This window comes from Hydra vulgaris, chromosome 05, assembly GCF_038396675.1.
Source record: "Hydra vulgaris chromosome 05, alternate assembly HydraT2T_AEP".
NCBI lineage: Eukaryota > Metazoa > Cnidaria > Hydrozoa > Anthoathecata > Hydridae > Hydra > Hydra vulgaris.
This window is the reverse complement of record NC_088924.1, coordinates 14229564-14257050: the sequence shown is the minus strand read 5'-3', so window position 1 is coordinate 14257050 and position 27487 is coordinate 14229564. Positions and strand designations below refer to the sequence as shown.

The 27487-nt window shown below is 28.7% G+C and overlaps 1 protein-coding gene across 4 annotated transcripts in view; it reads left to right on the top strand.

Moving 5' to 3' along the window:
- The window catches only part of LOC136080602 (leucine-rich repeat serine/threonine-protein kinase 2-like), a 112751-nt gene extending 92296 nt beyond the window's left edge, over window positions 1–20455 (top strand). For 2 of the 4 annotated variants that reach the window (XM_065797455.1, XM_065797454.1), the window contains exons 8-13: window positions 123–344; window positions 438–659; window positions 918–1116; window positions 1202–1428; window positions 19264–19516; window positions 19590–20455. In XM_065797455.1, coding sequence (XP_065653527.1) covers window positions 123–344; window positions 438–659; window positions 918–1116; window positions 1202–1428; window positions 19264–19516; window positions 19590–20305 — 1839 coding nt within the window. In that variant the 3' untranslated portion in view covers window positions 20306–20455. The remainder of the gene's footprint in view (window positions 1–122; window positions 345–437; window positions 660–917; window positions 1117–1201; window positions 1429–19263; window positions 19517–19589) is intronic. The other 2 variants (XM_065797457.1, XM_065797456.1) reach the window with 1 other exon arrangement.
- The last annotated feature ends 7032 nt before the right edge of the window (window positions 20456–27487 follow it).

Sequence of the window (27487 nt, the reverse complement as noted above, 5' to 3'; positions counted from 1 at the left end):
TGATGATGATGATGATGATGATGATGATGATGATGATGATGATGATGATGATGATGATGATGATGATGATGATGATGATAATGATAATGATTAAACTGTAAAATATTTTACTCTTGTTTTAGGTATTTAATGAATCTTCTGGAAACTGTCCAAATCGAATGTTGCGACATGAAGTTGATATTATAAAACGTCTATATCATCCCTGTCTTATTTCGTTTATTGGAGTGAGTATACGTCCACGTGCTCTACTACTTGAATATAGTCCTTTAGGGAACTTAGCAGATTCCATAGCATCACAAAAGATTTCAAAAAATAAAACTTTAAAACATAGAATGGCTTTGCAGGTGGGTTGTTTTGTTCAAGTTAAAAAAACTCTAATACTACAGAATTCTTTGATTTACAATAAAACAATAACTAAAAAAATAAAGATTTTTTAGATAGCCGAAGGTCTGAATTTTATTCACAAACATAACATTATATATCGAGATTTGAAACCAAGCAATATTCTTGTGTTTTCATATTCATTAACTGTACCTGTCAATATTAAACTCTCTGACTATGGTATATCTCAACATGGAACGTATCAGGGTTTTATATCTAATAAAGGAACACCTAAATACAAAGCTCCTGAAGTTGAAGATAGTGAATATAGCACTGAGGTAAAAGAAGTCTAAAGAATATTAAAAATAATTTAAATTTTATTAATTTTGATTGAATTGGAATAATTTTAAATAACTTTAAAAAATTATTATTGATTAAGATTAAAAAAATAATTATAAATTGTAATAATTTAATAAACAGGTTGTACTTTACAAAATGAATGGTTTAACTTTTTATATAAATTTAACTGGGTCTTTTAGGTTATTTGTATTTAATGGAAAATTTTTGAGTTTGTTGAATGTAAAACTCCGTTTTAGGTTGACATTTTATCTTATGGGGTTACAATATATGAGCTTATTACTAATGGTCAAAAACCATTCAAAGACTTAAGTTATGAGAAGGATTTTAAAGATGCTGTTTTAAATAACAAACCTATCGATTCCTTAACTTCTCACGGTTTTGAACCTTGGCCTGATGTTGAAGATCTTATAAAGAATTGTCTTCGAAAAAATCCAGGTTCAGTAATAAACAATGAAATTTTAGGTTGATCTTTTTTATGCATAGCGTCCTTTTATTATTATCTTTTTTTTTTTTATTTTAGACGAAAGACCAAAAGCTGAAACAATTGTAAATACACTAACAAATACTGATTTTTTTTGTTTAAAAGAACATCTCATAGTTTGCAAGGGATTTGAAACTATTGATTGCCTCACAACTTGTACTTTTTTTGACTCCAAAATCAAAAATATAGAGGTCTGGGCTGCTAGTGGTGGATGTGGATTGAACAGCCAACTATCTTGGTTTTCTGTTACGCAAACGAAAAAACAAGTGCATAACTTTGTTTGATACTAAATATCTTTTTTTTGTTGAGTTTGTTCTTTAATCTTTACAAATTCGTAATATATAATAAAATCTTTACAGAGCAAGTAAAATTAAAAAAAAATCACAAAGTTAGGTTATACAAAAAATATATAAAATAAAACTGTAAAGTATTAGAAATTACTTCAAAGAACGCGGGAAACTTGCAAAAGACCGATGGTCTTGTCATCAAGAAACCGCTATGCGTTACTTATATTTTTGGATACTTCAATTTAAAATAAGTTTATATCAAAAAAAAAGTTATCAGTTTCGGCAGAATGAAAATAAAAATGCCAAACACAAAAAACAAAGAATGCAGACAAAAAGATATTTTTAATTTTTTAAATTTTATTTCGATGCACATAAATATAAGTAGGTACACGATTTACGAAATAGGTAATATATTGTCGTTCACTTGTTGATAAACAAGGCTATTATTTGTTTCTATTCGTTTTGGTTGATGTTGTTGTTTTTGTGTTATTTAGAGTTTTTAGAGTTTTTAGAGTTGACATTGGTTTCGGAGCAAAGTTAGTTTTACACATAGTTTTAAATGTTTTGGGGTTAATAAAAATTCTTAAAGTTGTTAGTGTTTAAAATGAGATCTTTTAATAACGTTTTCAGAGTATTTAAGTTATTCGATTTTTCCAGTTGAGTATTTTTGGATATTAATTTGTTATATAGATAATGACCAGGGTACGAAATGGAAAAGCGCAAGAAATTAGTTTTTTTTAAAAGCTACGTTGAAGTTTCCCGTTCCTCTAGTATGGTATCTACTTTTGCTATTTTGGAAGAAATTCTTTGAATAGTGAGAAGGAACAAGTTTATATTTGAGCAAAAATAACAAGTTTTGGAATATATTGATTCTCACTATTCAAAGAATTTCTTACAAAATAGCAAAAATAGATACCATACTAGAGGAACGGGAAATTTCAGCGTAGCTTTAAAAAAACTAATCTCTTGCGCTTTTCCATTTCATACCCTGGTCATTATCTATATAACAAATTAATATCCAAAAATTATGACTGCTGGGAACATCAATCGCCTGAAAGGTCTTTTGAACAACCGGTCTGGAACTTCAACAAGAAAAATTGCAAATAAATTCGAGTGCGATCATTCCTACATTGTAAAAACAATAAAAAACAAAACAAACATTTGTTATTTTAGGAAAAAACAAACCCCTGATCGCACTGAGAAACAGTTAAAGCAGTTGCAACTGAAGTGTGGAAGAATTTGTCGCAAATTCAGAAACCGCGACTTTGTCATTGACGATGAGTATTATTTTACATTTAAACATACAAATAAAAATTCGAATGTTGGATTTTACTCAGATGACGCAAAAAAAGCACCAAAAAATGTAAAATATAAGCGCAAAAGCAAATTTGAAAAAAAAATTCTTGTGTGGATTACCATATCCCCTCGTGGAATCTCGAAACCATTTATTGTTCCTGCGAGACTGGCAATTAACCAAACAGTGTACAAAAATGATTGCATCATCAAACGATTGATTCCTTTTATCAACAAACATCACAGTGGTGGTAATTATGTATTCTGGCCTGACTTGGCCTCTTCACATTATGCTAGAAGTGTGACAAATTACCTCGATGAGAAAAATATCCGTTATGTAACAAAATTTGATAATCAAGCATGTGTCCCAGAATTACGACCAATTGAAGATTTCTGGTCAATCCTTAAAGGCTACGTGTATGAAAACAATTGGGAAGCTGAAAGTGAAGATCAGCTGCAAAAAAATCCATTCTTGTTTAAAAAAAATTGATAAAATCTTGTATATCTAGGCATGTGTGAACATGTATACAAAAAAGTTGATGTCTTACGTCGTAATGGCGAGAAATCATTATTGCAGTCCCGAAAATAAAAAACTAATATATTGTTTAATATTCTGTACAATATTTTTAATCATTAAACTTTTAGTTGTACTATTACTGTCTGTGTTTATTTTGTGCCAAATTTTTGTCACCAGGGGTTATACTTAGCGAAGGTAAGTCGGGAGGTATTTTTAAAAGGTTAGAATGAAAAAGAATGTATTTGGTTTTTTCATTCTAACCTTATAAAAATGTTTAGCGATAATTTATGACATTATGACATCCAACTTAATATATCAGTTATACTATTTATTGCTGTTGTTTGTTCATATTTATTGTTATAATAATAATGGTTATTTATTATTATTTTTAAGAAAATAATTAGCATATTTAGGAACTTGTCTTAAGTCACTGGATTAAATATTGTTAAACTTAATTTCTTATATTATGTTTTATTTTTATTTAAAATAATTTACATTTATAAGGGTTTATTCTATTTATTGTCTTTTACTCTAAATATATAATGGAGATGCTTATTTTTTCATATTTTAACGGAGTTTTGTATAAACTTGTTAACAATTTTATTTTACTTTACACTTTTTAAAAGCCCAAACAGGGGTTCTATGAAAAGATTGTGGTGAGTTCAGTCATTCATATCATCTTTGAGTTCTTGTCTGTTTATATAAATCGTTTTTTTTTTATTTTATGAAAGCGTTTCTTTCATTTTGAAAGTGTTTCTTTGCATTTAAATTTTTTAATTGTATGAACAGCGGTATATATTTTAAAAAAAGAACCAATTTTCGGAATGGTTTTGAAAATTTTATTAAAGGGAAAATTTGATACAAGCAATTTTAAATAAAGTTAATTTTGAAAAATAAACAACTAGTAAAGGTGGCAAAGTAGTTGCCAATTGAATTTGAAAAGTGTCGAAAAAAGTGTACAAACTTGCTGATGGTTCAACATCCAGTACGATATATCTGTTGGAACTAACTCGTTCATCTTTTTTAAATTAATAATTTAAAAAGGTTGAAAAATTAGTTAATCAAAATGTCGGAGAAAAATATAAATCTAGTCAGACATAAGGTATGCTATAACAAAATATTTTCCTCGTATATATTTTTAACTCGATTAAAATTTATATTTTGTTAATTTCAGGTGATTGTCAAAGAATCATTAAAAGGTTCACTAGCAAAAAAAAGAGTTATACAAGAAGTGCAGCTTGCTCAAGTAGTCCTAGCTCAAAAAATATATACAAACAAAACAGTTCAACAGTATCTAAGTCACAAAATATAACACAATATAACAAGACCGACGACACGGGCTACGAAGTGGAGGGGCACAATCATCAATTTCAAAAAAAAGTTCTCTATATCTAGAAAATTCTTTTAAAAGAAAAGTTCCTTTAAAAATAAAAGTGGAGGGCTAGTACCCGCCTTGTGTCGTCGATCCTGGGTTATCGATCTTGGTTCGTGAACTTTTACCCTTAAGTATATTTGAGTCTAAAGATTATTTAAAAATGATAAAAAGTAGGAAAACATAATCTAAGAATATCTTACCCATGATACATCGGATTATGAAAACAGCATTTGATTAAAATTTGACAAGTGACTTCTAGAGCAATAGATTCATTCATATTGCTTATGATTACACTTTGAGAAAGTTTATTATTAGCTGTGAAGAGTTTTCAGGACGCCATACTGCTCAACATATTGCTAATGAAATAGACAAATGATTGAGTCAGAAATGAAATTCAAAAGGCACTTTACATCTACATAAAACTATATTCTAAAACTTGTCAATCATTCTTAATCTGTCAAGAAATGAAAAAAGAATGCGATAACACTGGTGGTTGTTTTTTTTTTAAATTACTTAGCTCCTAATTTTCTATCCATAATATTAAATGAACTGTAATACAATATGACCTTTGCAGAGGCGTAGGCATAGGGGGCGCAGGAGGAGCGAATGCTCCTTTGTAAAAAAGTTTGGAGTTGGTGGCGCTTCTTTGAAATTTAGCGACAGCGCTTTTTTTATTTGACATTATTTAATTAGAGTTTAATTTCCTCACATAATAAATTTTGAAAAGGCGTTAAAGGCCGCAATGTCTTTGCTAAAGGCGTAAATACATGTTTCCCATTTTATTAGGTGCTTAAAGTTGTCAAATCACAAGTCAATGATTTTTCTATCAATTTTTCGCGTAATCTATTTGCCGATTTGAAGACATTATATTGTAGTTTTTAAAATCTTAACGAAGTTAGCCATTAGTTAAGATAATTAAAATAGCGCGACGCTTAAAAAAAGTTTTTACGCTTATTTACTTTTTAAAATCTCTACAATAAATTTTATCAAATTTAATTATAGCAAATTTACCTTCGATTATTGATTATCGATATTAAATCTTAAACATGTCAAATTAAAAAAAAAAAAAAATTGTCTGGAAACGAATATAAAAACTAAAAGTAGCTGAATGTTGGGAAAATTTTGAAAAAACTATGACTGTGTTCAAATGTATTAAAATCTATAGAAACATCGAAAGATTTGGTCGTACGTGATGCTAATGATAGTAACTCAGTCACAGATCGTGCTGATATACCACCACAACGTGATGATAGTGACTCAGTCACAGGTCTCGCAGTCGTCACAAATCCTGCTGATATTCCGCCTCGACGTAATGCTGATAATAGCGACTCATTCACAGATTGTGCGATATACCACAACAACGTGATGCTGATGATTGTGACTCAGTCATAGATCGTGTGGATATATCACCACAACGTGACGTTGATGATAATGATGATGATGATGATGATGATGATGATGATGATGATGATGATGATGATGATGATGATGATGATGATGATGATGATGATGATGATGATGATGATGATGATGATGATGATGATGAAGATGATGATGATGATGATGATGATGATGATGATGATGATGATGATGATGATGATGATGATGATGATGATGATGATGATGATGATGATGATGATGATGATGATGATGATGATGATGATGATGATGATGATGATGATGATGATGATGATGATGATGATGATAGTAGTGACTCAGTTACAGATCGTGTGGATACACGACCACAACGTGAAGCTGATGATAGTGACTCAGTTACAGTTCATATTACTTTGGTGAATTGCATTATTAATTTCCAAGTAAGCTACTCAACAGATCCTCGCTTATTTTGTAATGAAAACATCACACCTCCAGTTATTCGAGACTTACTACAATACGGAGCTTGCCAGCCAGGGCTCTGATACTTTTATTGATTTCATAAAAGATGATAAAGGAAGGCACTTTAGCACAGCGTGGTACAAAAAGAAACTGTAAAAAGGTTCACGAGAAGAGGAACATAATCGTCTCTTGTTGATTTATTCCCCACGAGTTAACGCTATGTTTTGTTTTGCCTGCTGGCTTTTCAGCAATAATAGAGCAGACTGTTCTTGGAGCGATTGTTGAAAAGGTTATTCAAATTTTACAAAAGGTTTTCTCAAAATTGAAAAGCACGAATCATCAAAAAGTCATGAAGAATCTGTGAGACAGTTATCTTTAACAAAGTTTTACATATCTAATGACAAAACGGTTTCTGCAGAGCTTGTGGCCTCAGAGAGAAAACAGATAAAAAAAAAAACAGGTGGGTTTTTAAGAAATCATAGATGGAGTATTGTTTTTAGGCAAAAAAGTGTTGGCTTTTTGTGGACACAGAGAATTTGGTGGTAGAGTTTCCTGTAATAAAAGTAATTTTCTCGAACTCATAAAACTTCTTTCTAAATATGACAATGTAATAGAACAGCATGTCAATCAAAGTGATTGCAATGCCTCCTACCTCAGTCCAGACATTAAGAATGAACTTTTACAGTCTTTGTCATTTGAAATTAAGGCACAAATATATTCAGAAGTGAAGAATGCAAAGTATTTTGCAGTTATTATAGGTTTCACGATAGATGTAAGTCGAGTTGATTAACTTTCTATGTCTTTGCGATATGTTACAGCAGGTAGAGATTCAACTGAAAGGTTTGTTCAGTTCTTAGAGCTACCCACTGTAAATGCTGAAACCTTTTTTATTCCTCTAAAGTCTTCTTTAGATGAACTGGGTATCCCAGCAGAACTCTGTTATGATCAGTCATATGATAATGCAAGTACCATGTCTGGTGAAATTTCTGGCTTGCAGAAAAGAGTTAAAGATATTGCACCATTTGCTTTGTTTACACATTGCTGTGCCCACAATTTAAGTCTGGTGCTGGTCGATGCTGTAAATTCTAATGTACGATAAAAATTATTTTTTTGCACTTTAGAAACCAATACACACTTTTTACTAGTAGTTTGCCTAGGCTAACTTTGCTCAAAGAAGAGCAATGAGTGGAAAACTTTGCCTTAAGTTTGAAACGTCTCAGTGATACAAGATGGGTATCTGGAAATGTAGCTGTTGTTTCTATTTTACAGAATTTTCCAGCATTGGTAGTAACTTTGAAGAAAATTGGTGCAGGGCAAATAAAAATTTGTACAGTCAAGCACCTGGCAGAAGCTATGGGAATTCTAGTATCTCTTCAGAAATTTGAACTTGTTGTTCTTCTAGTCTTTTGGAATTAGCTGTTAACACTGGCTTTTCATTTGTCTCAATACTTACAGAAGATTACTATAAACATGGTTGTTGCTGCCAGCAAAATCAAAATCTTTGAATCTTAACTTAACAATATTAGAGAAAACTATGATGCTAGTTTGAATTATATGGAAAAGAAAGCGAATGAGCGTGCTTTAAAATGCAACACAGTAATAGCTTAGAAGCAGGAAAGAGTTTTTTCAATGTTTTTAATCGACCAAAAAAAAATAGTGGCTACAATCTCATTTCCGGACAAATTATTTCAGTAGCATGCACAAAAATGTTCATTTCATAGTTCGTTTTTGTGTTGCTAGTATGTCACATGTCAAAGAAATTGCAATGGGTGATATAGCATAAATTAAAGAAGTATTCATTTTTTTTCAAAGCTAAAGTTTGTCACCAGAAGCAACACAAACTTTTCAACCTGGTGAAAAGACAATTTGAAGGTTGTGTCCATCTGGGTTAAAATTTCCAGATCCGTTTTTGGCATTCCTGCGTCAAGTTCCTCTTCTGAAAGAGTTTTTAGTTCATCAGAAAATATTGCAACTTGTGGCAGGGAAAACCTTTGCACTTACACAATGAGAAAATTGGTGTTTTGTACATATCTGCTTTGATGTATCTGTTAATTAACGACTGTTAAAATAAATTAACTGCCGTTAATGGAAAAGTACAATTAAAAAATTTTAACGAAACGGATTTTTACGAAAATTTCGTTACTTTTTTTAACGCAACGAAAATTAACGTTTTTAAACAGACCACTAAACGCCGATGCTTATTTTCAACCAATCGAAAAGGCAAAAATTGCAGCCCCATAGTATATTACTTTGAAGAGTTAAATGTGATGTAAACCCTGCAAATGAATCAGATTGCACCTTTGCATAGAAACTCCTGCAAAGCATAGTTTTCACTTTTGTGTTTTATTTTAATTTTTTTTTTAAACTTTAATTTTTAAGTTGGAAAAACCTTTTCTAAAAAAATTTAAGTTTTATATAAGTAATATTTTTGACGGGTTTTAAATACGCTACTTCTGACCCTAACCATAACTCTTATTTAAACCTTGTACTTTTGTTTACGCCGATCCCAATCGGTGTACAGTCGACGTACGCTCATTTGAAAATGTGCATGAAATTATTATGAAATAAATTTTAACTTTGACAACAATAAAACCACCTAGCATAACTAAAAAAAGAATTTCTAAATGATTGGTTTGTAAATAAAAACAGTATTAAATGTTTTTAAAAAGGTGGTAAACGTTAGCGTTTTCAAAGTAACTCTAATTTTAACATCAAATTAGAGTACTTTTCTTAAATTTTCAAACCTATGTTTTAATACGATTCTGAATCAGGATAATCTATTCTGTCATAATCAATTATAGAAATAATATTATTATAACAACTGTAGTATAAAAGTTACACGGAAATTTGTAATTAGAAAAACTACTCTACAGCAGTTAAAGTTTACTTTTATCTTCTGTCAATTTTGTTTTTGAAAGAACTTAATATTTCCACAGCAACAATTCTATAGTTAAAGTTATATTAAGCATTGTTTAATGCGATTTATAATTTAACAATGAGAATATAGTCCTTACATTACATTTTGGACTATATTCTCTGGTAAACCTAAAGTTATAATTATTTCTACTTTTCTTTTAGTCTTATACTCTATTAGCGAGAAAATTTTTTGTAACAAAATTTGGTCACAACCGTTTACTATTCTGAATATTTGTATTATGTCTTTACGTGTTCTTCGGTTTTCTAACAATTCTAGACAACTCTATACTTTAATTCTATTCTCATATTTCAATTATTTTAAAAAAGGAACTATTTTAGCTGTTATTTTTTTACTTTTTCTAAATGGTTTTTCGGTATCTCGTTTTTGGTAAGAATTCCAAGCAATGTATATTTTTCTAAATGGTTTTGTATCTCGTTTTTGGTAAGAATTCCAAGCAATGTATATTTTTCTAAATGGTTTTGTATCTCGTTTTTGGTAAGAATTCCAAGCAATGTATATTTTTCTAAATGGTTTTGTATCTCGTTTTTGGTAAGAATTCCAAGCAATGTATATTTTTCTAAATGGTTTTGTATCTCGTTTTTGGTAAGAATTCCAAGCAATGTATATTTTTCTAAATGGTTTTGGTATCTCGTTTTTGGTAAGAATTCCAAGCAATGTATATTTTTCTAAATGGTTTTGTATCTCGTTTTTGGTAAGAATTCCAAGCAATGTATATTTTTCTAAATGGTTTTGTATCTCGTTTTTGGTAAGAATTCCAAGCAATGTATATTTTTCTAAATGGTTTTTCGGTATCTCGTTTTTGGTAAGAATTCCAAGCAATGTATATTTTTCTAAATGGTTTTGTATCTCGTTTTTGGTAAGAATTCCAAGCAATGTATATTTTTCTAAATGGTTTTGTATCTCGTTTTTGGTAAGAATTCCAAGCAATGTATATTTTTCTAAATGGTTTTGTATCTCGTTTTTGGTAAGAATTCCAAGCAATGTATATTTTTCTAAATGGTTTTGTATCTCGTTTTTGGTAAGAATTCCAAGCAATGTATATTTTTCTAAATGGTTTTGTATCTCGTTTTTGGTAAGAATTCTAAGCAATGTATATTTTTCTAAATGGTTTTGTATCTCGTTTTTGGTAAGAATTCCAAGCAATGTATATAACATTTTCATGGTTTTTCAAAGTGCATAACCTTGCATTTTTTTTCATCGAAACACATGCTTCTGTTGATTCTTGCATAAATACAATATTATCTTGAAGCTTTGATCACTCTGATATGTTGTTAATTGAAGCAATTAATTAAATCGTCGGCATATATTTTTAATGGAAATTTCAATGTATCTTTTAATTCATTAACATATATAACAAACAAAATTAGCCCCAAAACTCTGTTAGAAAGAGGTTTCACGCGAAAGAGGTTTTACGTGGAGTTTCCTGAGGAACTTTGCGTGAAAGCCCTTTCGACTGTTGTATGCTGACCCAAAATCACCGTTTATTTTCTGTTAGATAAAAAGTTGTTAAGCCATTTGGTTAATTTTACTGAAAAAAACATAATTTTAAACTTTGTGCAATAGTTTTAATGTGGTATCTTATCGAAGCTTAATGTTTAAATTGTTCGTTATTTCATCGATTGCTTCTATCAAATTGGTCATACAAGATTTAGAAGGAAAAAAGCAATGATGATTTTTGTTAATGAGATTGTTTTGTAGATGGTGATGAATCATTTTATCATGAACAATTCTTTCAAAGATTCTGCAAACACCTAATGTAATATATTGACCGGTAATTATTTGGATCTGATTTACTTCCGCCCTAGAAAATAGGTGTCATATTTGCTTTTTTCCTTTTATTTTTTCTATTCAATTAATTCTTATTTAAAATGGCCTTTTAAAAACTGAAATCTGTTATGCCTTATACCACGTTAACACGTGGTATAAGACATAATAGATTTCAGCTTATAAAACAAATTTTTTAAATAAGTTTCTTAAACCAAAGAAAATGAAAGTGTATAAATTGGAAAATACATAAAAAAAGATAGCTATTATATTGCACATGCGCAATTAAAGATATGATGAAGATCAACTTTTAAACCTCCGTGTATATTAAATATATATATATATATATATATATATATATATATATATATATATATATATATATATATATATATATATATATATATATATATATATATATATCGCTACAATAAAACGTTTTTTTATAAAATAAATGCATGTTCTTCGCAGCAAATGTATACCCTGGATGTATACCCGTGTGCGTAGTATAAATAATAAAACGTCATGACGATTAATCCACGACCTCATAAAAGAAACATAACCTAAATCATCTCAAAATGGCTGGAGTCACGCAATCTTCATTTTTAATTATGGTTGAAGGCCCATATTTTATTTGTAATTTTAACATGTCAGGACCAAAAATTCACTATTTTCTCATATAGTGGATGTTAAGTCTTAATTATTATTATTGCTTGTTGCATCATGTATTTAAAACATTTGATGAATTTTTGTTGTTTTCTCTGGGGTTCTTCTCATATTGTATTTTCTAGATATATTTAATTTCTTTTAATATATTTTCTACAACTCTTGTAGCAGGTATATTTTTAGTTTCTTTCAGTTTGGAGTTTCTACATCCCCATAGTTCTTTTGTAGTATTACGAGTTAGAGTATTTTATGCCCTCTATGTTTATAAAAAAAACGGCGTGTACCAAATTAAACGGTTGTTGACGGATTTGCTTTTCATAAATTATTCTTTGTCATCTCCTTTCAGCTCTCGCCTTGCTAAGGTTTGCTTCTTTTATTTCTAATATACATTTCATTCTGACGGCTAGACAATGGTTTTGTGCATCAAGAATGCGTTCAAACCCTGAACCCATAAAAAAAACCCTTTAAAATCGAGATTTCCTTGTCAATTTTCTTAAGGTCGATGTTTGACATGGGAAACCCGTTTGCCTCAAACCATACCTTTGACAGAGCGAGCGTGTTAACAAATATCCCTTTGCTATTTAAAAAGATATTTCAGTATTAAAAATTTTTAAAGGATCACTCATTTATTCATTGTTAATGACAATAGATTAAGTCTTTTTCATAGTTTGTTTTATTGCATTAATAAAGTTGATGTCTACATTAAATTTTTTCAGAACTTTGAACAGAAATGCTCAAATATCAATATCGTCGAAAGTTTTTTTCTGATCAAATGTGTTTAGATATCTTTTGATATTTTTTTCGTTTGTGTAATTAATTATGCCTCCTACAAGTAAATTATTTGAAAATATATTTCTTTTGGACGGAGAGCACGTTTACGAGGGCTCGAGTAAATATTTTTATACTTTAAAGAGTCATGACGCAAACGCTTTGGTTGCAATTTTGTAATCGGCGCATAAAAGTAAAACTGGTTGCCAGCTTAGCATCAAAGTAAATCAAGATCTTTAGGCAAAAGGCTAATTGTTCTTGTTTTAATTTAAAGTATTTTTATATTTGAAAGAAAAGACTCCTGCTTTCAATATATAACGTTTCTTTTTTGTAAAGGTCTTTGTATAAGTTCCTTATTGCTTCAAGTATCTTTTTTGATTCATTATGCATTTTATTATCATATATTTTTTAAAATTGTTTTCTTATTTTGTTTGCTTATTTTTATTTGAAATAGCGCTTTCAATGGTTTTTTCCCCCTTTTCTACAAATTTGTTGAAAAGGGGGAAAAAACTGTAATAAAAACTCCTCTCTTGTTGAAAAGTGTTTTTTCTCCTTTTTGAGTTGCATTATTCTTCCTCCACCCCTATTTATATTTTTTTAAATAAAATTTGGTTGACTAAACGGGTTTTTTACTTTTTGAGTTAAGTATTTTTAAATTTTGATGTTTCTATACAATAATATAGAGTAAAAGCGGGTCAAACCGATCACCGAACAATAAAAATCAAGTAACTTTATTATTTTTTTATATTTTTAAACTATTTTTTTTAAATAAGATAAAAAATACTAACAAGCACATTATTTATTAATTTTTTTTTTTCTTTAATTGTATTTGATAATATGAAAACTAGAAGAAAAAAAAAGATCGCTTTTGGCAGAAAGTCTGTTAAAACCGATCAATATAAAATACATTTAATAAATTTAACATTTTATGTATGTAAATGTATATATTTTTATATATCATACAGAATTATGCTAAATATTTTTTATATAGCATACACAAATAATACAAGATTTAAGGTTTACTTTTTTTACAACAAAAAAAATCTGAACCCATTACAAAATTTTTTGGCAAACATGTTTTGTTGCAGAGCCAAGTATTGCAATTTGGATTCTCGCATGACATCAAGTCCGAATGTAATTCTTTTTTACACTTTCTGCATTTAATAGCTTTTCTTCTTTTGGCTGGAGGTGTTGTAATCGGTTCTATATTTTGAGTTGCTTCTTTTTCTGCAGGGTTTGGCAATGGCATTATGAGTTTGCAGATGGTTTTACGCTTTTTAGCTTGTTTTTCAGTTAATTTGAGTTGCTTAACTTCTCTTTTTTTGAGATGATCTGCAACACCGTGTTCTGTAATACATTGGCCAGCAATTTTTGGAATATTAGGTTACCTCAATTTTTTTACATGAGACTGATTTTATTCTTGAAAAAAACTCTTTAGCTCATTTTCCATTTCGATTTTCATTCTCTCATGTAGTGCTCTGTGCTTGTCGAACTTCGAAGCTGCTGTTGCTGGTTTAGAAGATAATGCTAAACTTTATTGTTCGTAATGGCGTTGAAGACGTCGGTTTATTAAACGTTTCGGAAACAGCAAATGCCTGTTGATTGATTTTGTTTTTGTTAGGTGGAAATAACTCAGTATATTCAAACCAGCAATAGCGTGCAAACGTGTAAAACACTGACCGCTCTCATACACCTGTTTGAACAACGTAGGGAAATTTTCTTTATCTAAGTTTTTGCATTTTATGTCTTTGTAATATTTGGTAAGAACTGCCTTCCACACTTGCTAAACATGGCAATAGACGTCTTTGTCCAGTGGCTGAAGCATGTGAGATGAGTGGGCTGGTAGACAAATTAAAATTATATTGTTTTCCCGACATAGCAATACAGCTGCTAAACTGATGTGAGACATATGTCCATCAAGATGTAAAATATGATTATCACTAATAGCTTGACATTTTGTTTTATATATAAAAGTGTATACACTTCCTTCAACCATTCAATAAATGTGTCATGCTCCATCCAACCAGATTTAGAAATTGAATATTTGGTGCCGGTCGGACCACCTAAAGCCCACTCAGCTCTAAAGTGTTGCTTTGTATACCACAAATGGTGGTGTAAAGTATCCATCAGCATTACAGTAATTGTTCACTGTATAATAAATTTTTTCGTTGTTACCAGTGAGTTTCAAAACACGCTTTGCACCTTTTCGACATCCTACAGCTGCTTTGCCTTGATCACCACAGAAACCCGTTTCATCGCAATTCTAAATGTGACAACCAGAAGTTATCTCAGACAATTGATATCGTTTAGTGACAAATTCAAAATAATTATCAATTATTTCTTGCGTACAAGAGGCGGCTCTGGCAGATACTAAAGTGTGAGTTTTTATTGTGAAATTTTTTTAGACCATCGGTTTATAAATACATAAAACCAGTCTTTGCCAGACCTGCCGTTTTTAAATAGGCCTGATTGATTTGTACGAAGAAGGTAACCGCATACGAAGTCCATGACATCATTTTGTGTTAAACCATAATCCCAATCACATAGGAACTTAAACGCATGCACCATAATTGACTCTGTTTGCTGTGAGAGTACGGTTGTTGATCCTGATCCCTTGAAGCTAGCATTGTTGTTGTTCTTGCGACCTATTAGAGTTGAGAATGGAATGCCATATTTGAATGCAGCTTTTCTGATTGAATTATTTTTTTCTTTTATATCATTTAACGCAGCCGCTATATCTTCTTCATTATATGACTTTTTACTTGTTGTCATCTTGAAAGTGAATAATTAATAAACATCATTGAGTCATTTTTGTAAAATAACTTTATATAGGAAGAACCCGGAACTAACACATGAGAAAATTCAATAATTTAATTCACCTAGGTACCTAATTTAAAAATTCTCATACTACTTAATAAAGGAATTTAAATTAAATATGTGAATGATTGGTTTTACCAGAAAAAATTTAATATAAATTTTTCTTACTTTTTTGTCTAATTTTTAACTATAAAACAAAAAAAAATTATGCAATCGGTATTAAAATTAAGTTTTCTACAAGATAGAGGTAAAATTATTTTTAAACGAATTATGGTTCCCGAATTATTACGATAGCAAATAAAAGAAAAAAGTATATTTTTACGACTTTCTTTTAAACTTTTATAAAAATAAAATGACTGAAAAATGACTTGGATTTTATTTTGACACATTTGAATAGAGGATATATATATATATATATATATATATATATATATATATATATATATATATATATATTTGGGAAGCTCACAGAGGCAATTCTTCGAATAAAATGAGGGAGGGGTTGAATCCTTGAAAAGTATCTACTGGCTTCTAAAAAAAAAAGGTCCTCAAAATGAAAATTCAACCGACTGAATTGTTTCAAATACCCGACTGGCCGAATAATTCGTTTACAAAACGACTATAACTTGAAAGTTACCTTCTTCAGGTATAATACACATACACTTGTAAAATCGCCTCTGGTGGCTCATAAACTACTTTTTTGAAAATGCCTGCTGGTAACCCTTAAATATGTTCTATGTAATAAATTATTACGAAATTTAAAAAATGTTTAAATAAAAAAAATTTTAGAGGTTGCTCAAGAACCTTTAACATCAGACAGGTCCCTAATATTTTGAAAAAAAAAAGTCCTTTAAAACCATATCATGTTGGTTCTCAAAAGAAGTAAAATTTTATAAAAATTTCGAAAATAATAAAATAATTTATAAAAAACACAAATTAAAAATATACATACTATAAATATATATATATATATATATATATATATATATATATATATATATATATATATATATATATATATATATATATATATATATATATATATATATATACGATAAATATATATAAACGATATATATATATATATATATATATATATATATCGCATATACATATATATATATATATATATATATATATATATATATATATATATATATATATATATATATATATATATATATATATATATATATATATATATATATATATATATATATATATATATATATATATATATATATATATATACGATATATATATATATATATATATATATATATATATATATATATATATATATATATTTATATATATATGAAAATATGTACTTTTTTATTTTTTTTTAAAAACGGTAGTTTTAAACGATAAAATTTAAACTAGCAATCTTTATATAAAATGATTATTATTTTTAAAATTTTTATAAAATTGCACTACTTTTGAGACCCAACATGATATGCCTTTATAGAATTTTTTTTTTCAATATTTAGGGAACCGTCTGATGTTTAAGGGTCTTAAGTGTCTCTAAATATTTTTTTATTCAAAAATTTTTTAAATTTAGTAATAGTTTATTACATAGAACATTATATACTTATATAGTAATATTGCCAAAACTTACATTAGTATTTACATTACAACAGTAGTAACAGCAAAATTACTGGGGAATTGTTTAAAACATATAGAAAATAAAAAAAATTTTACTTTTTTTAATCAAAAAAACATATAAATATATATTTGTATCTATCTTTAATTTGGTGCTAAAAAAACAATACAAAAAAGTTTTAGGTCTAATTATTTATATTAAACTGTAATATATAAATAGTCTATATGCCAAAAAACATTATATACATTTAGGGGGTACCAGCAGTTATTTTCAGGACAGTTTTATGAGCCACTCTAATATATATATATATATATATATATATATATATATATATATATATATATATATATATATATATATATATATATATATATATATATATATATATATACACACATATATTTATGTATATATATATATATATATATATATCAGTATGCGCATATATTGCATATATATATATATATATATATATATATATATATATATATATATATATATATATATATATATGCAATATATGCGCATCCCAATGAAATATAGGATTTAATGCAAATATTATATTAGAACTAATAAATAATATAAATAGAATTAATAACATTAACTATAAGTAACTTGGTTTTATAAGAATAAGAACAATCTTTGCCATTTTGTAACAACATCAATTTGTGATTCGATTTAAACAAACAAAATGGTTGATATTTTATATGCATTTTTACTTGTAGTTTTACTAAGCCTTAGAAACAAGAAAGCATGACAATGTTAAACTAAAACGAAACGTAACGCAACAATGGTTGTAATAAATCTTTTCAATTCTTTTAATTATTGATTTATTACGGTAATTTAAACGCTTCGGAGTTCTATAAAACAATTTCTCGTAGTTTTCAGTATTATTACTGTAAAAAATCCAATAAAAGCCCTAAAAAAAAACAAATAAAATTTTAAAAAAATTGTTCAGATTTTCTTAACAACTTTGGTTACACATGGGTACAACTATGTGAAAATGTTAATGCTAACAAACTAATGCGCTAATGTAGCTATCAATTTTAGTCATTATGAGCATGCCAGTACGGCCCCAACATAACCATTTTAATATTGGACAAACACTATTGGAAAAATATCAACATGCATATACTTAATAACATAAGTATGCCAATATTGGCGCAATATGGCGAATCTTGACTAATATTATCCAAGATCAGAGTTGTTAACAAGGCAAAAAGTAGCAAGGCCAAGGCCACACGTTACAAGGCTATGGTCAAGACCAAGGACAAAAGTTACCAAACCAAGGACAAAGTTAAGGTTAAGAGTTTTAAGGTAAAGGCCAAAATTAAGAGTTTCAAGGCCAAGGCCTACGCAAACATTTTCAAGATCAAAGACTTCAATTATTGCCTTACATTAAGGGCAATTATTAACAACACTGTAAGTAGCAAGTGCTGTGACAATAAAACCATATTTTGTAAAAATAGACCAAGGTTATGCGCAGAATTCAACGAACTCAATAAGAAAATATGTATTTATTTTAACGGTCAAGGCCAAAATAATTAAGGCCAAGGTCAAAATTTTCAACGCCAAGACCAAAGCCAAGGCTAACAATTTCAAGGCAAGGCTTCATTTTTTGGCTTTAAGGCAAGGCCAAGTCCAAGGACTAACAACTCTGGCCAAGATATCCAATATTGCATCAATATTGCACCAATAAATTATGCTACCAGGGAAATTACACTGGAAAAAATTATCTATGTATGAATCTAGTTTTTAAGAGATACTATTTTTTCATGAATCAAAAATGGTATCTCTTAGTTAAGGATTTTTATTCATGTTTAATATGTCTGAAATTTACGAATCTGCGATAGATACAAAGTAGAGCAATCTTAGGTGAGCATTCTTAGATGACCTAAAAGACGGCTTTTGTCTACAGGGTCGTTGTTGCCCTGACATGGGTCGGGTTGGGTATTTTAAACCCATTGTAAACAAAACTTTTACAAAAACCGCTTAGACATTTAGTTAAAATCTTACTCTCTTAATTTACATTTTAAGATCAAAATTAAACATCAAATAAAATACTTAAATTAAATTTAAAAGATTTAACATGTACGATTAATAATGTAATCTTAATAAAAAATGTAACTTTTTAAATAAATATTGCTTCATCTTTTTTTAACTTACTCAACATGCAAGTTTAAACTATTTTTACCTCTTTAACAAAGTGTATGTGTACCCATTTATTTCTTTATCAGGTAGTGCAAGGTATAATGACTCAAAATGGACAAATCCTGTGTATGATTTCATACAAGCATTTTATTATCGTTGGAACAAAGCAACGTTATGTAGCTTTATATGACGCACAAGCAAAGTGTTTTAAACATAAGTTAGCGCAATTCTCTGATTCTATTTTGTGCATATTACCCACACATGGTTTTAATTTATTTTTATTTGGACTAGCAGATGGAAATATTGCAATACTTAATTCTGGTGATGTTTTAAATCCAGGTATAAATATTTAATTGTTATTTTTTCAATCTTATCAGAGTAAGACGTATATTAGTATGTTATTCACTTTTAGATGGGAACCCTCGATACATGTCTTTGAATGATAAAATAAGTCAAAATCCAATTACCTGTATAACTCAAAGTCAAGACAAGCTTATATGTGGCTATGGTAAAGATATTAAAGTATTAAATTTGTCTACTTTTGATTTGTTGCAAACAGTTTCTGTTGCATGCCAAATTGCAGTGTCTTCTATAATTGTTTTTCAAAATCGTTTAATTGTAAGCTCAGAAAAAGGTTGCAAGCTTTCGGTTTATAAATATACAGGTAATAGAGTTGATGAATCTGTTTTGTTTGAATTTGATTGTTCAGAGTTTTTAAAAAAATTTTATCCAAATATTATCGAAAGCGATTGTTACGTAATTACCTTGGAATTAGTGGATAATTCGTCCTTATGGATTGGTTGCGGCGGAGGACATATAATTATTGTTAACGTTTTGAAGTCCTTTTTCCGAGATGCTACTATTGTTTCGAGACATTTGGGTGCTGTACGCTCCATTATTTCGACTCCAAAAATTAGTGGAGAGTCAGTGTCTGTAATAACAGGTGGTCAAGGATTCCGATCACTTTTAGCTACTAACAATAATGTTGAAGAGTGTGGATATATTTTACTATGGGACGCCAACATTTTTAGATTAAAAAACCATTTAATAGCAGAAAGGAAAAATCGCGATGAGTTACTTACTAAACTCTCAGTTAAAACGGAAAAGTTTGCGTTTCCCTTACAGTGATTTTATAGAATCACAATAAAGAAAACTATAAGACTGCTTATAAGCAGTCAATTGAAAATCTTTTACGTTTAAACAAATCTCATTATATTTTATGTACAAATGTAATGATTTATCGGTTTAAAAATATAACGTAATAAATTAGAAATAAAAGTGTGTTTATAAATTATAATAAAAACAATTTTAAGGGGCGCCAATCACTGTCAGGGGTGGAAGATTAGTTGAGATTTTAAATAAACCGTGTAACAATTGATTTTTTAAAGATTTATCAATTAATTTTTGATCATTTATTAAAATAATTTTTTTACAATTTTCAAAACTAGTATTTTGCTATTTATAATACTATTTCACTTTTTAATTAGATATGATCTTAAAAAACATAGGTCATTAAAAGTGATGCTATTTAAGCTACTTCTTAACGGTAATCGGTAAAATGCGAACTACGAACCGGTAAACTGCGAACTTTTTTGCAAACCATGGTGCTATTGATGAGCAAACGTTTTGCTCATCAATTTTTGAAAGTTTACCGACTACCCTACTTAACTTAGCAAGAACAAAGTTGCAATAAAACTTCTTTCTGTTTCTATAAAAGATCTTGCATGGCATTGTAAATCTTTTCAAAAGGGGCTGTCGGTTAGTTACCTCAAATAAATTGGGGGAGGGAAGCTGAAAAAATTTTGATAATTGTTGACAAGGCGGAGGGGGGAGATCGAGGCAAATTGACGTCAACAATTTCACTTTTTTAAATAAATTTAGTTACTTAAAAAAAGGAAAATTAGGTAATGTTTCCTTTTCTGTGTTACACACTTGCTCAACCTTCAGTATTTTATAAAAGCTAATTATACTCCTACATTTTTAAACAGTGTTGTGCTTTAAAAAGACCGAATACATGCAAAACTAAATAAGCACAAACATGATGTTTACTCGTAACACTATTATTTCTTCAAATTTGTTGTTAGTTAGTCTGCTGTGCAAACAAAAAAGTTTTATGCAATTACATTGTCTACATAATGTTATTCATATGTTTATAACAGGGGTCGGGAACCCGCAGCTCGCAAGCCTCGTGTGGTTCTTTCGACGTCAAGATGCAACTCGTTACCTCCATGCACAAATGTTATCATAATACTAAAATAAAGAGGTTGGAAGTTCTTTAAAAACGAAAAAAATTTTGTAAATTGTAACTTTTGGCTCCTCAGTCTTAAAAGATTGCCCACCCCTGGTTTATTTGCTAAATGCATTCTTTATTATACTAGACTCTATTAGAAATAATTGGCTTTCACTGTTAAATAGGATTAGACTTAAAGTTAATTTGAGTAGATTGGCACATTCATAGATTCCAACTACGCACAACACATAAGTTCTGATAAATATTAAATACCATCATTGCAATTGATTCATTCAGGGGGGAGATGGTTGACATAATTTTATAGGTGGTTGATAAAGAGCAGGGGGAGGTATTAACTATCAAAAAAATTTTGACGTAATTAATGGACAATCCCAAAGAGTTTGGCCTTTTTTTAGCCCTTTTAAGTACTGTGATCTGAGGTAATACTATTTGAAACCTTAGCGTTATCTTACAAGCTAGCCCTTTAAGTTATTCTTATTGTTGAAGCTGTATGCGATATATTTTTTAGTTTGTTTGTTTTACATTACAAGTGGATTCATACTCAGACTCAGATGCTGCATTTACTAGTTAAGTTTTAATAAGGTAACTACGTTTAGAAAAATAACTTACATATACTTCTCTTGTTGTTTAAGCACTTTCTTTTTCTATTTTTTGGGTTATTTTAAAAGATTATCTGTAAATTCTAAATTTGATTTATAATAATCTTGATAAACACCATAAAAAACAACAGACCAACGACAAATTTATAAATTCTTTTTTTTCAGTAAGTAACATGAATAAAGTTTGTATTTTCTTATCTAAGATTTTGTTATAAAAACAAAGTAATGTTACAAGACCTTTATTAAATCACATTATTTGGTCACAGTCTCTTTTTTCCAATCTCTAGACGTTTAACTCTACAAGAGTATGGTAAACATCAGAGATGTAGTTTATTTCTGTTTTTTAAATTCTATTTTCTTTGTTTGTTTGTTTTTTTTGCTCTGTAAAAAGTCCTTATGGTTTTATGACAGAACACCGCGGAAGAGCATACTAGTAAGCGCACGTCTTTTTCCTTATTAATGTTGCAAAAGTGGCAGCAGCTGAAATCGAACCTCTTTTGAAATCTGAAGCTGCACAAAGGTTGCTCAAATAGACTAACGATATACCAAGGTGTTTATTCACAAGAGCATTTTCAATAACATTTTTAAATTTCAAGAAATGTTTTGATATGCTGATTACCGAATTCTTTTTTACCGTCCAAAATGTGCCTGAGCCTAATTTCTAAATCGTAGAACATATGATTTATACACTATACACTATACACTAGATATTTTCATTGACCTATTGATAGCATTGAAAGTAGATCACGTAGATCAAGTAGATCATTACATTTTAGGAAGAAAAAAACTCAAATTTTATGGAATTTGTTACTTGACAAGTATAAACCAGTTTAAATTCTATGGAATTGTTTTTAAAAATGAAAAGTTAATAAAATCAACGTGTGGTGTTCTACAGGATCTATTTTATAAGCACTATTGTTTCTAGTTTATATAAATGGTATAAATACTATTTCCAATCTTACGAGTACCATGTTTGTTGACAATAGTAATTTTTTTCTGTTAAATAGTGACGTTTATGACTTTTTTTCAAATATAAATAAAAAAGATCAACACATTTTAAACTGGTTTCATTTCAATAAATTAACCTTAGACATCAATAAAATAAAATGGCTCTGTTACTGTTCCTCTTTCACAAAATTCTCTAATATAACGACAATCAAATAAATATACTACATAAAAAAATCAATAGACTTAGAAAATCGATCCAGAAGGAGAAATTTAAGAATAGAAGGACTAAAAGAGTCTCCAGGAGAAAGATGTGACAACTGTGAAAAAAGCGGTAAAAGAAATCTTTAATAAGTAACTAAAAATATCAAACGAAATAGTCATATTAAGAGCTCATTGTGTCGGTCAACGCAAAGAACATAAACCAAGAACAATAGTTCTAAAACTTTTAAATTTCCAAAACAAAAATAGAGTGCTCAACTTGGTGAAACATCTTAGAGGAACTGGCATTTACATAAACGAAGACTTTTCCCAAGAATCTATCGAACACCGGAGGAAGAAGTGCAAAATTACGTAGCAAAGGTAAATACACCATTTAAAAATATGATAAAAAGTCGAGATAAGAAAGATAAGAAACGCGCTATCAAAAACGATTTTACGCAAATCGAGTTCTATTTAAAAAATTTTAATTATGCAAACTCATTTTTATTTCACGCTTTTAACATAAGGGATCGTCCATAAAGTAAACACGCTCGGAGAGGAAGAAGGGGTTTACAAATGAAGTATATGAGATAGCGGGGGGGAGGGGCAGTAGGTCAATTATAAAAGTATGGAGACACTAAATTAAAAAAATGATCATAAAATGTTGGGTTAGTTGGTTAAAAACGAAGGTACTTTTAGGGAGGTAGAGGGTACTCAAAAAAGGAGGTAGAGGGTACTCAAAAAAATAAAAATAGAAGAAAAACATTAAAAAAACAGAACAACTAAAAGTTAAAAAAAACAACGTTCATGAGAAATTTGGGGAGTGAAAAATTTAAAAGTTATTGAAAGAAAATCAAAAAAGAACAATTTTTAAGTTTTATTAATTTTATGTTGTTTGCATAGATTATACTGTCGTGTATTTTTGTGCATTGTTTATATTAGTGTGTACTTTTGTGCATTGTTTATATTGCAGTGTATTTTTTTAGTGTGATGTTACAAATTATATATATTTTTTAGTATTTATTTCTATTATTCAAGTGATTTTTGTCTCATAATTTTTATATATATACTTTACTTTTCTCTTTTTATTTTATATCATCTTTTTGTTCATTAAATGCTCTGTAATCTCATTCATTTATTATCTCATCAGTTCATTATCTCTTATGCCACTTCATTCACACTTTCCTTTTTTGTGTGTTATTTGTCTTTTTTTTTATAAATAATATTGTTTTTCTTTTTATTAATTTTTTTTTTAGTTTACTATCTATATTGCTCCTTTTTTGTTTGTTTGATTTTTTGTTTTATTTATTTATTTTGTTAAGGTGTCACTCAAATGACTAGTTTTTAACAATATGAGTGGCACAACCTAATTATAAATAACTTTTAATTTTTTCAATTTTATGGTTAAAAGTTTAACGTTAACAACATTATTTAACAATTTTATTTGCATTTATGTTAACGACATTATTTAAATTATGTTAACTTAACAGATTACCAGTTATGTTAATACAATTATTTTAGTTAAGTTAACAACATTATTATGAAGTTATAAAAATTATAACATATAATAACATTAATTGTATAAAATATTAACATTAGTCTAATTAGATAAAGTCCCATAAGTTAAACTAACTCATTTAGTACATTATCGAAGGTCTTACCTAAGTTTTGACAACTGAAAATCGATATTTTCCTCGCTTAACATATTTAATACGATATTACTAAAGTATTACAAATTAAATATTTCTTTATGAAAAAGTTAACTATGTATGTGTTTAAAATTAATATGCAACAATAAAAGTTACACTTAAATTTTCAGTAAAATTCTAAAAGGCTCATGAAAAAAACATGTCGCTAAAAACATGATTCTAACCTCTTTTCCGAATAGTTCAATATGAGAATCCAAGAAAGTGCAACATAATGTGTGGCTTTTTTTACGCCTGTAATCAAGTTTTATTTCATAATTACAAGTGTGTCTTTAAAGCGCACAAGTGTAGCCTTAAATTGCACAATTTCTGTAGCCAAGAAGACGCTACACTAAGTGTCGTGTTTTTTGTCCACACTATTTTTAAGCGTGTAGATGCAGCACCAATAAAGATAAATTTGGTAAAACTTAGGTTAAGCAATCTGTTTATGAATATTTTTTCTAGCTGCATCGTGTTTTTTTTTACTAAAACAGTATCTTTATCAAACTGATAATTTGAGTCAGTTTTTGTTGATAGAGCATAAGTCATAGAATACGAATTTTTCAAAAAATAAAGACTCTATAACATGCAAAAACACGCAATCAGAAGGTAAACCCAATTTATACGCTTTACATGTTCTTAACCATTATTTACTACATAAGTTAAATATACTGAATATTTCATCTTCTAATATTTATGTTTAAAATAATAAAAAAATTTATTATTTTGAAGTTTGTTTAAAAAGATCGTCGAACAAAGATCGTAGAACAAAGATTGTAGAACAAAGATTGTAGAACAAAGATTGTAGAACAAAGATTGTAGAACAAAGATTGTAGATCAAAGATATTTTTTTATTATTATTTAGGTGCCCCAAAAAGTCCTTACGGTCTTCTCACAGATCATTATGGATGAGCATTTAGTTGGAAGTTCACGCCTCTTTCGTAACCGATGTTGCAAAACTTGCCCAGAGGTGGAGTTTGAACCTCGGATCCTTTGTTTCTAAGGAAAGTACGCTACAACTGCGCCAAAGCTGCTTGCGGATTGAAGGAAAGATTGTGGAACGAAGATCGCAGAAAGAAGGCCGAAGAATGAAGATTGTAGAACAAATGAAACGTAAAACGGTTAAATATGATAAACAGCGAATGATGCTATGATAGTTATGACTGATGCCTTAAACGGCTGATGTTTATGTGATCAAGGAGAAGTGTAGTTATATTGTAGAAAACTTTGAAACAGCTGCTGACGATTATGTGGTTTGCGATAAGCAAGGTTTTTAAGTAGTAATTATTTTTAATATATTTACACAGTTTTTAATATGAATATTTGAGGCTTGTAATATTATATAAATTAATGATTAAATTTGTAAAAAGAGGAAGTTAAGAGGAAGTTAGTTTGATGAAAATAGAAAAATGTGATAAATTTCTCACTGTGTTTACTGCAAGAAAACTATAATTAATTGCTCTGAAAACCAGAAGGAAGCGCGTAGATCCTTTACATCATTATAAAGCAATAAATGGTTTCAAAAAACTTGACTATGGTTTCTAAAACTACATGGTTTCAAAAGTTTGGCAAATCACTGCGTCTTTTATTTCACACTATGACAACCTACGTCTGGAAAATCAGAATGTATCATAAATGATTGGAATGTTTAATCGTAAACGTATCATCAACAAATGCTTTAAAAAACTTTCTTAACATAAAAGCATAAAATTAAAGCATAAAATAAACAACATCAATAGTCAAACCGGATACGCTGACTATTCTCGGTATAGAAATGCCTACTTCGGTATTGCTCTTCTTCTGTAGTTTCAGGGTTAACCAATTATACATTTTTTTAAATTTAACGTTTGAAAAGTTTTGTATTTCATGAAGTTAATTTAAAAAAATTTTTTAAATCAAAAACCTAATAAGATAATAATTGATGAAGTACGGTATCATTAAACTGACACAATATATTTCAAACATTGCTTTATAATCATACTAGCAAAATTCGTTGTTCAGAACGACGAGTTTTAAATTAGAAAACTTTAACTTATGATTCAAATAACTTATCTTCAAAATGTGAAACAAATTAACTTTTATGTATACTTTATTTCAGCTAAACCAATAAATCTTGTGTTAGTATTTTAACTCTATTTTAGCGGCATTTGTTAACAATAAACAATATAATTGGAAAAATAAACAAAGTTTTTTGGTATTCATATTGGTGAAAACCTGTCACTGAATGGTCATATTGGACACATTGAATCAATACTTTTATTTAGAATTTTAATATTTTAAAACAAGAGATGACTTCAGATTTAATAAGAGAAGATACCGGATAAGTAATGTTTTTGAAAATAAAAAATGCAAAACTTGCGCCTGCGTAAAAGTTTATTATTTAAATAGTATCAATATTATTAAAAAATAAAAAGTTTTACATAATAAAAAACCTAGTTTTTATCAGATTCTCATATGTAATTATTATTAATAATTTTTTTCAATTTTTTGTTTGTTTTAGGGGCCCCGAGAAAACCTAACCGTCTTGTCCAGAGCAATTTTGATGACCAAATATAAAAATATTACGCAACCTTACACTTTTTAAAATAGATTTTTTGTCAATATTATATTTTGTGGTAAAAAGTCTATA